The sequence below is a fragment of the Canis aureus genome, chromosome 4 (genome assembly GCF_053574225.1).
Source record: "Canis aureus isolate CA01 chromosome 4, VMU_Caureus_v.1.0, whole genome shotgun sequence".
Lineage (NCBI taxonomy): Eukaryota > Metazoa > Chordata > Mammalia > Carnivora > Canidae > Canis > Canis aureus.
In genome coordinates, this window is record NC_135614.1 from 74,120,513 (window position 1) to 74,133,583 (window position 13,071).

The following is a 13,071-nucleotide window of genomic DNA, read 5'->3' on the forward strand; positions in this document are numbered from 1 at the left end:
CTCCTCTAATCCATCCCGACTTGTCATGATAATTCAATGATTATGAAAACTTGAAGGAAAAAAATGAATAAATTTAAAGGATTCGTCTCTGTTTTCTTGAGAATCTTCCAAGTCACATAAATTTGAAAAGTGTAAGTTTGTCTCTTGTAGCATGGTGGACAAAACGTTTCTGGGAAGTTTTACAAATTGCTACCTGGCCTATACTTCTGCCAAATTAGCTCTAAGTCCATTCAAGAAGGTGTCTGCAGCAGGCATCACTGTATTCCTGCTCATTTCTGTGCCTGAGGGCCAGCGGGGCATTTCAGGGACGTCAGCCCGCCTGCCGGCTTCTGCGAGTTCCCAAGAAGAGAATGAGGCCCAGGCCTTCTGGGTTTATGAGCGCCTTGGGTGGGCAGCTCTGCTCCTTTCTTCTGGCCTAGGCCTCCAAGGTCTTGTTCTCAGGGGAATAACATCCATTTATTCCTGTGGAAACAAGAAAACAAGGAGCCTTTTCTCCTGCTTGCTCAAAGGCTCAAAGAGGAATAAGTTTAAGGAAAAGAGATTTGGAATTAGAAGAAGTTGCAATCAAACTTCTCCATCCGGCCTGTGTCCTTGGAATCCATGAAGGGATTTAAAAATAGTGTGCTTCTTTACTGAAGAGGAAGAGCTTAAATTTATCTGAATTCAACGTACCAAGCTATGCTTCAGCCATATTGACTTATTAATAGCCTATGTGAAGAGTGACTTAATTCTTACTAATAGGATACTTTGTGTCAAAATCACCTCTTTAATTTTAGCAGCACAGAAACACTGGAGAATTACTTGAAATAAAAAGATACCATTTTAAACCTGTGCATGTGCCTGTTCAATATTAATCTTCAACATGTCATAGGACCTAGACTATATTTCTCTTCCCCCTCCCTCAGCAAAATGGAGAGACCCATTTCTAACATATGGAAGCAGTTTCACACTGCAAGTTATTCTGAGGGGAAAATATGTGATTTATAAATGCTGTCAAATGAAATATGTATTTCCAAATGGTACTAAGTTGACCAAGCACATCCTAGGACACATTCCCCATCTTTATAACCCCATGGGCATAAATGAAGGAACAGTGTCGAGAAAGAAACAAACAGCCCCTTTTCGTATTCTCAATCCAGAAGTCCCACACTTGTTGCTGGTAAAAGTATTCGAGTAATCAAAGATTACAAGTAACCTTATCACAAAACTGTTTTATTTATAAATAAAATAGCACCTCCAAATTACGGAGAAGTGGGTATGGTCTGTCAAAAGTAATACATACATCTGAGTTATTTTATCAGTGGTTGAGTATATATATTGACATGAGGATTTTATTTTTTATTTTTTTTAAGATTTTATTTATTTATTCATGAGAGATTCAGAGAGAGAGAGGCAGAGACATAGGCCAAGGGAGAGGCAGGCTCTCTGCAGGGAGCTCGATGCTGGATTCAATCCGAGGATCCCAGGATCATGACCTGAGCCAAAGGCAGACGCTCAACCACTGAGCCACCAGGCCTCCCGACATGGGGATTTTAGATGGCAAGGCTCTCACTTGTCTGACGACATTCTCGAAAAACCTCTTTCTTCAGAATGTGAACAGAAAACAGTGAGACTAAGTGAAGCATCTTACAGTGATTACAGAGAGCAAAACCCACGTGTAGGGAGACTGACACAGTCTGAGATCACGTCTCAGTGAGGCTGGTACAGTACAGACCACGGAAGCAGGAGAGCTATCGCAGCCCAGGCGTATCACAGCTCAGAAGACAGGAAGCCATCCCATAGTCATTTTACTGACAATGGAAGCGGTGTGTGTGTGTGTGTGTGGGGGGGTGGTATGGAAGAAGGGGGGAAGCTTTCTTTAGGGGGCTGGGGGTGCTGGGTGGGGAGCTCGAGACTTAGAGTCCTTGCTTGCTTTATTTAGTCCCTAAGTATTGGCTGTTTGACCTTGGGCACATCCCATAATTTTAGAGCCTTTCTTTTCTCATGAGCACAGGGTTTAATAACCTACCTTTAGAAAATCCCCCAATGCAGTAAGAGCAGCAGCTTATTGCCTACCTTACTTTACTTAATCCTTACAACTCTGTGAAGAATGCTTTATGCTCTTCATCTCATAGATGAGGAAACCTGCCCTAGCTCGTAGTTAGTAAATTCAGGAGATGGAATTTGAATCCAGGTCTGTTTTCTGCCAAAGCTTAGATTTTTAAAACCATACATTCTGGTCCCTAGTAGCCATTCGTTTAGTCACCAAAAACTGATATATTTAAATCTGTTTTGTAGTAAGTGATGTGTGATGCAAATTAAGTTTTTCTATTACACCAGTGGATAAGAGAAGCATCTTGGGAGATCACCAAGGTCTAACTTTTTCTGCTACTTCTTAAGGTCATATTGAGTTAAATACTTCAAAAGGCAAAAGGATAAAGACTAGTCATGACATACATACGCATATCATAAGGAGGCTACTGTCTTTACGAATGAAAAAGGAAATAATTCAAATAGGTCTATTCTGACACTGGAATAATAGTAAAATTTAAGGAAGTATGCTATGATATCTATTGAAAAGTCACCGATCACCCCCAAATATAAAGCACACTGCACAAGATGGCCATATCTTTTGGGGGGACAATTACAGAATATTCTCAAAAATATGAAGCCAGTTTTTTCCCTCACCATTATGTTTTGGTTGACAGAGTGATTTGGCCAGATGTTCTATACTAAATGATTTAATTAAAATGATCTGTTCTTTAATCTGTACACTTCTCTGTTTATATAGACATTAGTGAAGTAAATGACTTTAAAAAATAATAATTTTTCTTCAATTGAATTACTGCTGCTACAAATCACCAGAGTCTAAGATTGAAATGAAGTTAATTTACTGGCTATCTCCCACTACCACATATAACTGGATGATAAATTAAGCAGCACAGTTTAGAGGTGACGTTGGGTGAGTGCATTCAGCACAGAATTCTCAGGGCTTGTTCCTACCTCCAGAATGGTAGCAAGACCTATAAATGACACAACCTCAGAGTCTTCTTGCTTCTTGCTCACACCAGAGACTTTTATTATCTCTCTGCCTTGGTTTTCCAAAATTGGTCTGTGTCTAGATCTAGACCAATGTACAAAACAGTGGAGGAAAGAGTCTAGACTCTTCAAAACTTAACAATGAACAGGGACACCTGGGTGGCTCAGCAGCTGAGCGGCTGCCTTTGGGGCTCAGGGCGTGGTCCTGGTATCGAGTCCCACATTGGGCTCCCTGCATGGAGCCTGCTTCTGCCTCTGTCTCTGCCTCTTTCTTTCTGTGTCTTTCATGAATAAATAAATAAAATCTTTAAAAAAAACCTTACCAATGAACAGATCTCTTGAAGATTATCAGCATGAGAAGCGGATGAGTTCAGAAAATCGGATGGATTGAATAAACTCTGGGTGGTGATGGTTGTTTTTAGTGGATTGAGAGAGACTTTTCTCATCTTCTCTAATTTCCTATTCTGATATGATTCCCATTCTGAAATTGAGTGATTTCTTTACCAACATTGACGAGAAGAGGAATAGCTTTCTGGTTCTATTCTAATGTCAATTCTTTTTGTCTCCAGTGTGTGCTTCTCATAATAAAACAAAACAAGAAATGCTATATTTCTTGGAGTGGGCAGTTAATAGCTTCATTTTCAACAAGAACTTAAAGCATCTCAAAAAATTTAGAAGTTAATTGAAAGTGTGAATGCTTTCCCCTTCTACTTCATATTAGGTGTTTATTACAACAGTTTTGTATTTATAGTACACAAAATTGGTTATGACTTCAGCAGCAACAACCAGGGCTGGAATCGTTCTAGAGGGTCCATTCATCTTGTTTCTCAAGTTGAGCTAATATTTTGTGAATCAGCTTGGAAACTTCCCATGTAAACTCTCTGTGTTCCTCTGTGTTTCTCTGGGGTCCCGGTTACTTCACCTTTAAAGCATATGCAGCATCTCAGAAAATAGAACCAAGAGTGTTCCATCACAGTTAATAATGTCACTCTGTGTTCCTACCATCCTCTCTGTAAAGACATACATCTGTATATATTGGTGGGTAATTTGTTGTTTATTTCATTCCTTTTACATTTTTATAGAACTCCTCTGTGTATGGCTGGAAATAAGTTACAGAATGTCTCATGCTTGTGCTTCCGTTGTAAATTGGCACAGATCACTTTATGTTCTGGGGTTGCAACTTGCCCTTATAAAACTGTCTTGGAATATTTTAATATGAGGTTGAGTTGTTTTTTTAAAAAAATCAAGATTATTCAGACCCTCTGTGTCTCCTCTTTCTGGGGTCCCATACAGAGATTAAGGTCACTTGCTATGATTTGCCTGTTATTTTCTACAGAAGACCTCATTTTTAGATTTGAAGCTTCAGATGTTTCGGGTTTTTGCTGAAGAATCTTAGTACCATGACAAAGTTTTTGATGTAGTTTATGCTTCCAGCCTATTTTTTTGCCTGGCAGAAATTAACATTTAATAATCTCAAGCAGAGACGTTTTCTAAAAGCATTTTTCAAGAAAAAAAGGTCAGAAATCAGATACATCAAAGCAGCAAACAAACTTTTGCATCAGAGAGGAAAATCATAATTGCTTCAAGCAAAATATTTGAATGACTGATTTCAATATCAATGTCAATATTTTAATATCCTTACTACAGGGATTTCTTTTTAAGTCCTCAGCACAGCCCTTGACTTCACCTTACATTGAATCATAATAATCATAGTATGTGGTTTGAATAGTAACCATTCTCTCACAAATTGTCAGGTAATTCCGAATACCTGGAGGTTTAGTCACTGACTCCATGAGCCTCCACTGCCATCTTCCTAAGTTTGGTCTCGGGTGACAGAAGCCCGAAGTAGTCTATAGGACTACTATCGGGACCACACTTTGAGGACCAACAATCTCTAAAACTATGTAGGGGCCACAGCCTGAATTCAGAAATTTGCTCCTATTAAAAGAAGAAGAGATATAAGAGCTCAATGAGGAGAACTGAGAATAGTAGCGGTAAGAATAAGGTAATGAGTGAAAGGAAAAAGAAAGACCTTTGAGGAACAATGAGACGTTTCCCCCAAACTAACAAGAGTCACTGGAACCTGCCTATACCATTGGATTGGAGAGGAGGAGGGCAGGGAATCTTACTTTTAGTGAATGTCTTCCGTGCAACCTGTCGTTTGATCTATTGCTATATGTTTATGGATAGATGATAGATAGATAGGTAGATAGATAGATAGATAGATAGATAGATAGATAGATAGATGATATGGAATATGCTGTAAATATCTAGATGTATAGAGAGATGTGTGCATATATGGAGAATGGATAGACAGATAGATAGATAGACAGACAGAAGTTCTGCTCTGTTCCAAACAGGTTTGAAGAGGAAGGTGTACTAGGTGCTCGCATCTGCATACGTGACTTCAATCCTCACGACAAACTTTTAAAAATATATACAGAGAGAGAAGAAATAGCTGAGGCTTAGAGTAATTAAAAAAAAATGAACTCTAGGACTATTCGATATCAGAGCTCCAAAATCCATGCTTTGACCAGTCAGAGAGCCGGACACAAGTTAAAGAGGATGGGGGCATAAAGAACTGTATTGGAGCCTGGGATAAGACAGTGCACAAGAAGAAATTAGAGAGGAGGATGTGGCAAACATGTGGATAGGTCCAGGAAGAAAGGCAGAGGAAAATGCAAGTCCTGCCAGGGCTGCGGTCCAAGTGGATAATTCCAGTCCTGGTAGCAATTAAGAGGTGACCCATTTGGCAGCGCCTGCCCCTCTGCAGGGGGGGGGGGTTGTTGCCACTCTCTTTCCTGCCAAGAGTGTTTCTATAACCTTTCTGGCTCTGCCCAGAGTAGCCTGGTTCTATCCAGCGTGGACGACTCAGTTTTCACCTTCCCTAAACCAGCAATGCAGTAAGAGACGGTCTGCAGGACTCTACATGGGAGAAACTGTATAGCAGACACTTGGGGACCCTGGCGATACCTGCCCCCACTCCTATGGGGACTCTGAGTCAATGGTACTCCACGTCAAGTGCCTTCCTCCTCTTCTGGATCTGCTTTTGGCTCCCTAGATCCTTTTGAACCTCCTTCTCTGAGATGATTCCTTGAGAAAATCCTCCAGTTACTTGCCTAGATGAAATAGGTTTGTCAGAGACTGTCAATTAAACATATGGAAATAAAGGGTAGGGACAAGGCCTTATAACCTATCTAAAATTGGGGGAAATTATGATACATATTAAAATAGGAGAAAAAGAAGTTTATATTCACTCTCCTTCAGCCTCATCTTGTACCACTTGTCTTCTCTCTCTTGACTTGCATGGTGTCTTGAACATAGTCAACCCTCAGTAAACCTTTTTTGAATAAATGGATTGATTAATGAATATATGAGAAAGAAAAGAGGATAAATTTATTTTTCTTTTTTTAAAAGTTTTTAAATATTTTATGTAAATTCAATTTGCCAACAAAGAAAAGGATAAATTAAAAAATATAAAATCCTAAGAACCTTGCTTTTATTTCTAAATTTTCCTACTGGGTCAAGTAAGAAAATTGTTACAGACCTGGTGGCTTGATAAATGCTTGCTTAGGGCATTGTCTTTGGAGCCAAAAGAGTTGCTTGGGAGAAGGGGAGAGAACTCAGAGGGAGGAGGAGGTATGGAAAGTCTCTGTTTTCCAACCAATGTGTCAGACAATGTCGGTGGGCAAGAGAAGGTGACTGTGCTGAGGCTAATATGCCTTTAATCAGACAATGTATACCTACATCCAGCACAGTGGCTGGCACAAAAAAGATACTCAATAAGTTTTCATTGAATTAATGAATAAAAGTGATGTACTTACTTTACCATATATCCTCTAAGCTGCAAGTAACCGTTTGTGGTTTCTTCCTTAACGCCGCATGGAAGATTGTTTTTGCCTGTGTTTAGCTGAATGTTTTGATCAAGGGAAAGAAAGTCAACATGCCCTTTGTCACAGATTAGACCTCATCATGATGTTTTAGCCAGAACTATCCTAAATCCAGTTTAGAAGAGCAAATTTATAATTCTAATTCATAAGTATCCTCTGAACATCCACGAAGACTATTTCTTTCAAAGTCACTAGATTTCTCTTTTCTTAAATCTAATGTAATTGCTGGAAGAGGAGCTTGTTAGGGAAGCAACAAAAAGTTGAACTATAGTTTAATATGGATGGGAATGCTGATGTATTCTTGAGCATTTTCTGCTGGGGCTCACTTGGTTCCAAGGGCAGACTATGTGGTAAGCACTTGCATGAAAAAGTGAGCAGTTTATCTCACTGGACTGAAAGAATGTACCCAAGCTCACAGGGCCCAGGAGCATGGCAAGGATGGTGTGGCAGAGATTCAATACTCTCTTATGGGATTAGATTATGGGGAACTGGAGAACCTCTTCCTGGCATATTAAAAAATGTAATTGTCTGCTAGTTCCTTGAAACTCCTCTGTGAGAGTTTTAATTATTCAGCCCAGGGATGGCAAATACCTCGGCTTGTGTGCCAGGACAATATATTGGTAATGGCTGCTGGAAATCTATTATGGGGAGACTTATGAGATCATATTTGGGCTCATTAAGAAAGTGTTGTCATTTATACTTCAATTTTAAAAAGAAAGAAAATGTTGTCATGAATTGGCAATGTCAGCTAAGAGTTTTGGAATGGAGATTGGTGGCATGCCACATTATTTAATATCCTTTCTTTAAAGCTTTTTTTTTTTTCTCTCTCTCTCTCTCTCTCTGGTCTTGTAAAAATATAAATAATTATATCTAAAAATCCATTTAATCATCATATAAACTCTGTGAGGTAAGTACTGTTATAATTTTCATTTTGTTTTCAGATGAGGAAACTAAAGTTACAAACCTATTATTTCCCCCAAGTATTAGTGCTACACATGCCTAACTAACTCCAGGGCCCAAGCTTTTAACAAACATGTCATCTTCCCTAAGAATTCTGGAGTGGCTAAACTGTTATCACTCATTTATACCCTAGAGTAAATGAGCTTCTCTCTGTTGTTTTACCTAAGAGAGGAAAATATAAAAGATTCATGAGGTCAGCAGGGCTGAAGACAAAAGACTGATTCTCAGTCTAAATATTGAAAATATGGCTTAGTATATGACTGCTCTAATGAAGGAAATATGGATTATTTCTGGAACAATCTGAGGATAGAATGCAATACATCCCCACCATTCTTACCTTGAGATCCAACTCAAGTAGAAGAACTATTCTTAGATGAGATTTTTCACCCCTTGCAATTTTTCATTCTAAAAGCAAAGATGTTAATCATTATGTCCTAATGATATTGTAAATGAAGATAATTATACTTTGTTTTCCTTAAACACTTAAAGTGTGTTCTTTTAATGGGATGATCTCACTGCTTATGGGAACACGTTATTATCACTTTCCCCAAGTCCTTATTTCTGTAATTAACTGCTAAAATAATTTGTAAATACAGAAGTTATAGCGTCCATGTAAAAACAGTTTGGATTTTACCCAAAGGCAGGGAAAAATACAAAGTGAAACAAACAAACAAAAAACTTCTAATATTTTTAGTTGGTGTTAGAAATGTCCGAATATAGTTTGACTTTCTCCCTATTCTTTTCCTTGTACAGAAAAATCTGTCATTGCTCAACCAATATTTGTTTTTGCAAAGAGAGAACAAACTTTTAAGGTAAGCTTGAGCTAATTTTCTTTGTTTGATTTTCACTTTGGCAAAGAAAATTGTTTCAAGAAGCTAGTGAGGCTAAATGATATACGATTGCCTTAGTTTATCCTCTTGCTCTTCACTTAGCAGAGTTGTGCCTCTAGAATATTTATATAGTGGGTTTTTACTGGTAGCAATTTGGCCAAAATGGGAGGCCAGAGGCCTGCCTTGTGTTGAAGCTATGAATAACACGTCATCTTTACCAAAATTATAGAGTTTTTTAGTGACTTGGAAAAGGGCGGGACTGAAAGAGGTTAGCAGGGCAGAGACTCCGCGTGGGTCTCCACCACTGACCTAGCTTACAACTGGGTGTAAAGTCCTAAACTGGGATGCTTGACTTAAAAGTGAACCTGTCGGATCTTATTTGGAATTGACATTCTCTATTATAATTTTGTTCCTGTTGATTTTTAAATTTTCTTTTTGTTTCGCTAGAAAGGAAAGATGATGCTCAGTTTTAAACGTGAAAAGTGTATAAGCTGCTTTCTTACAATAAAACTAAATGTGTATACAAGACATAAAAATTAAAAAAAAATAAAAGGGGTCTGAAGGACCCTACCTGCATCACACTAAAACCACCAGCTTTGAAAGACCAATGATAAGATTAGTAGCTTTCCACTTTAGCTTGATTGGTATTTTCCTGTTATTGGGTTCTGCTTATGCAAGTCATTTACCTTCCTACCCACAAAACTGACTAAAGAAAAGCTCAACCCCCAAGCCCCAGTCAAAGATAAGTCCATTTCCTGGGCTCCACCCCAGGTCAACAGCTCCAGATCTTGAGAGCTGGTGTTTCCAAATCTTCCTTTTAAACAATTTCTTTTTTTTTTTTTAATTGGTGTTCAATTTGCTAATATATAGCATAACACCCAGTGCTCATCCCATCAAGTACCCCCCTTAGTGCCCGTCACCCAGTCACTCCCACCCCCCTGCCCACCTCCCTTTCTACCACCCCTTGTTCGTTTCCCAGAGTTAGGAGTCTCTCATGTTCTGTCTCCCTCTCTGATATTTCCTGCTCATTTTTTTCTCTTTTCCCCTTTATTCCCTTTCACTATTTTTTATATTCCCCAAATGAATGAGACCATATAATGTTTGTCCTTCTCCGATTGACTTATTTCACTCAGCATAATACCCTCCAGTTCCATCCACATTGAAACAAATGGTGGGTATTTGTCGTTTCTAATGGCTGAGGAATATTCCATTGTATACATAGACCACATCTTCTTTTTCCATTCATCTTTCGATGGACACCAAATCTTCCTTTTAAACAATTTCTGACAAGGCATTCTACAGTCCCTGAAATACAAAACCGCTCTACTGAGGCTTTGTTTTGTCTTGAATATGTGCCTAGCGAGTGAAGAGTAAGGGTGAGAGGCTTCGCCCTGGCCTAGCTGAGCAGACCTGGCTTTTGAGAAATCTCTGATGGAGCCACAGGGTGGAATTCTGTTGTAAAAACAGCAAACACTCAGCTCTCACTGGCAGCTTTGTTTCCTTCCAGAGACCTGCAGAGGACTCCACCTATGAAGCATCAGAACATGGTAAGGACTTACCTCTGGGATTTCCAAACCCATCTTCCTACAAGGAAAATACACAGGCACAAATATTTGGGCATGTGGCAAGATGTAAAACTTCATGGTTTTTCTCATGTTTAAACACCAAATTGGCTCTTGTTTTGAGAGATGACACACCAGTCCCCAGAGCACTGACGTTAGTGACGCTGAAGGCCCTCATCTCTCCATTGCCCTGTGTCTCAACCCGCCAAACAGTCTCTTTACCATCTCAAAATTCACATGCAGTTTCTTGCTGAAGTCACTTGTTTCTCATTGTTTCTTATGAGGCTGGTGTGCCTGTAGCTCTACGGCCACCAAGCTATTAAGCCCAGCATTTAAACTTGGCCTTTGGGAGTTAACGAGTTATCAGATGATGATCTATGCAGCAAAAGGTAATTCTGTTTATCCTTTGGTTGAGGATAGCTTGTCATTGTCAGCAATTTTACTCATCATGTTGAATTTCTTGCAGAATGCAATGGTTTTCTGAGAAAGCGCGTAAGGTCTTCATCTTTTACTTTGCACACTACACATCCTCAGTCCCCAGGAGGTAGGTATAGCCCTGAGTGTTGTCTGTTCACCATTCTGTTTTCTCTGAGTGTGAAAGCACTGAGAGACTTTTCAAATGGGAAATGTTTAAGCCCACGTTTATAATAAATTGTTGCATGAAAAGAGCAGTCTATAAAATGGATTGTACAGCGAGTCACTTTATTGAATTGAATTTTAAAATTCAATTTTAATGAATTGAATTTTAAAATTCAATTTATCAGGGGCACCTGGGTGGCTTAGTCAGTTGAGCCTCTGCCTTTGGCTCAGATCATGACCCCCGGGTCCCTGAGTCTGATTCCTTGCTCAGTGGGGAGTCAGCTTCTCCCTCTCCTTCTGCCCCTCTCCCGGCTCATGTGCTCCCTCTCTCGTTCTCTCTCTCTCACTCACTTTCACTCTCAAATAAATAACAAATCCTTAAAAAATACAAATAACTAAATAGAAATTCAATTTATCAACATTGGATGAAAGATTGAAAGGACAGAAGCCATAATGTCAGCAATGGTTATCTTAGGTAATGGGAGTGCAGGTGATTTGGGGTTTCAGCAATGGTTATCTTAGGTAATGGGAGTGCAGGTGATTTGGGGTTTCCCACCCATTCTGCATTTTGTTGTGCTTCCAAAGTATCTGCATTAAGTATGTATTAGCTTTGTAATTAGGGGAAACTGTCATTTCTCCCTGAGTATCCATCTACTTAAATAGATGTCTGCCTTGAAAAGAACCCTTTAGGAACTTCAGCACATACTGTATTCTGAGTAAATCAGTAACTTAGTTTGCCTCTCTCCTACACTCAAAGTACTCCGTAATTCCTTTTAGAAATGACCGCATTAAAAAAAAAAGAAAAGAAAAGAAATGACCTCATTGCCTTCTGCCTTGTAATACAGCTGTCTCTGTGTATGTCTGTCTCTTCCATGTGACTTCCTTGAGGTCGTCTTCATGCATGATAGAGTGTCTTACACATGGTGATCACTCCAATATTTATTGAATCAAATAGAAATTAATTTATAATTCCCACCATAGGCACATTTTATTTCTATTGATAACAATACAAAACATTTTCTAAATCAGTGATATAGAAATCTTCCTGAAACAGCAAAAGTCCAAATCAAAAGAAACACAAAACCCCACTTCCTCACTGACTTCAGTTTGCAATTTGCTTCTAGCATCAAGCTTGTCCCAGAATCGAATGAGATCATCATCCTTCACCAACCTCCTGACCTTCCCCCCTTCTGGGCCAGGTAATAAACAGCTTCTAGAACTTTGAGCTTGACACTCTGACTTTTCAAAATCCATTCTCACGAATGTTGAGCTTTCCTACTCAGCTACTATAAAACGCTGGCATTGTAGTGAGTGGCAAATAAAATAGAAGCCTTTGCAAAGTATGATTAGAAGAATCCCTTATGAATTCCAACTCCACAAATCCAAGCAGTGTGTTTGTTTATTTTTGGTAGAAATTTTGAACTTGATGATGTTTTTAAGGAATTCATGTTTATGATAGTAATATGTTATATAAGACAGCTTTATAAAATAACTTGCTTTATTTTACTTATTATTGTTCATCTGTACAGTTTATAATATATATAGTACTCAAGGGTACCCAAGTGGCTCAGTCAGTTAAGTGTCTGCCTTCAGCTCAGGTCATGATCCCAGTGTCCTGGGATCGAGCCAGCATTGGGCTCCCTGCTCAGTGGGGAGCTTGCTTCTCCCTCTGCCCCTCTCCCTGCTCATGCTTTCTCTCACTCATTCTCTCTCAAGTAATTAAATCCTTAAATATATATATATATATATTTAAATCCTTAAATATATATATTTACACATATATACTTAGAGTACTCAAAATATATAGCTATGTTTTAAATTCTTATTCTAAAGTTTATGCTTTAGGTGAATGTATCTAAAGTTTAAAATGTGATTCCTTTTATTTTTATTTATTTTTTTAGAATATGATTCCTCTTAAACTTTTCACTAATTAAAACATTACTTCTTTTTATTTGAAATTTGTAGTGCTTTGCTAAATAAATATTTTATCGTTATAAAATATTTGAAATGGTTGGAACATTATATTAAAATTACAATTTATAGGGTGCCTGGGTGGCTCAGTGGTTGAGCATCTGCTTTCAGCTCAGCTCGTGATCCTGGGGTCCTGGGATCGAGTTCCCCATCTGGCTCTCCACGGGGAACCTGCTTCTCCCTCTGCCTGTGTCTCTGCCTCTCACTCTGTGTCTCTCATGAATACATAAATAAAATCTTTTTTTAAATAATTAAAATTTA

At 38.7% G+C, this 13,071-nt stretch overlaps 1 protein-coding gene across 1 annotated transcript in view; it reads left to right on the top strand.

The window, feature by feature from the left end:
• RANBP3L (RAN binding protein 3 like) overlaps window positions 1-13,071 on the top strand; it is a 43,832-nt gene that overhangs the window by 11,906 nt on the left and 18,855 nt on the right. The window contains exons 2-5 of the mRNA XM_077896205.1: window positions 8,622-8,680; window positions 10,206-10,245; window positions 10,727-10,804; window positions 11,964-12,038. Coding sequence (XP_077752331.1) covers window positions 8,622-8,680; window positions 10,206-10,245; window positions 10,727-10,804; window positions 11,964-12,038 — 252 coding nt within the window. The remainder of the gene's footprint in view (window positions 1-8,621; window positions 8,681-10,205; window positions 10,246-10,726; window positions 10,805-11,963; window positions 12,039-13,071) is intronic.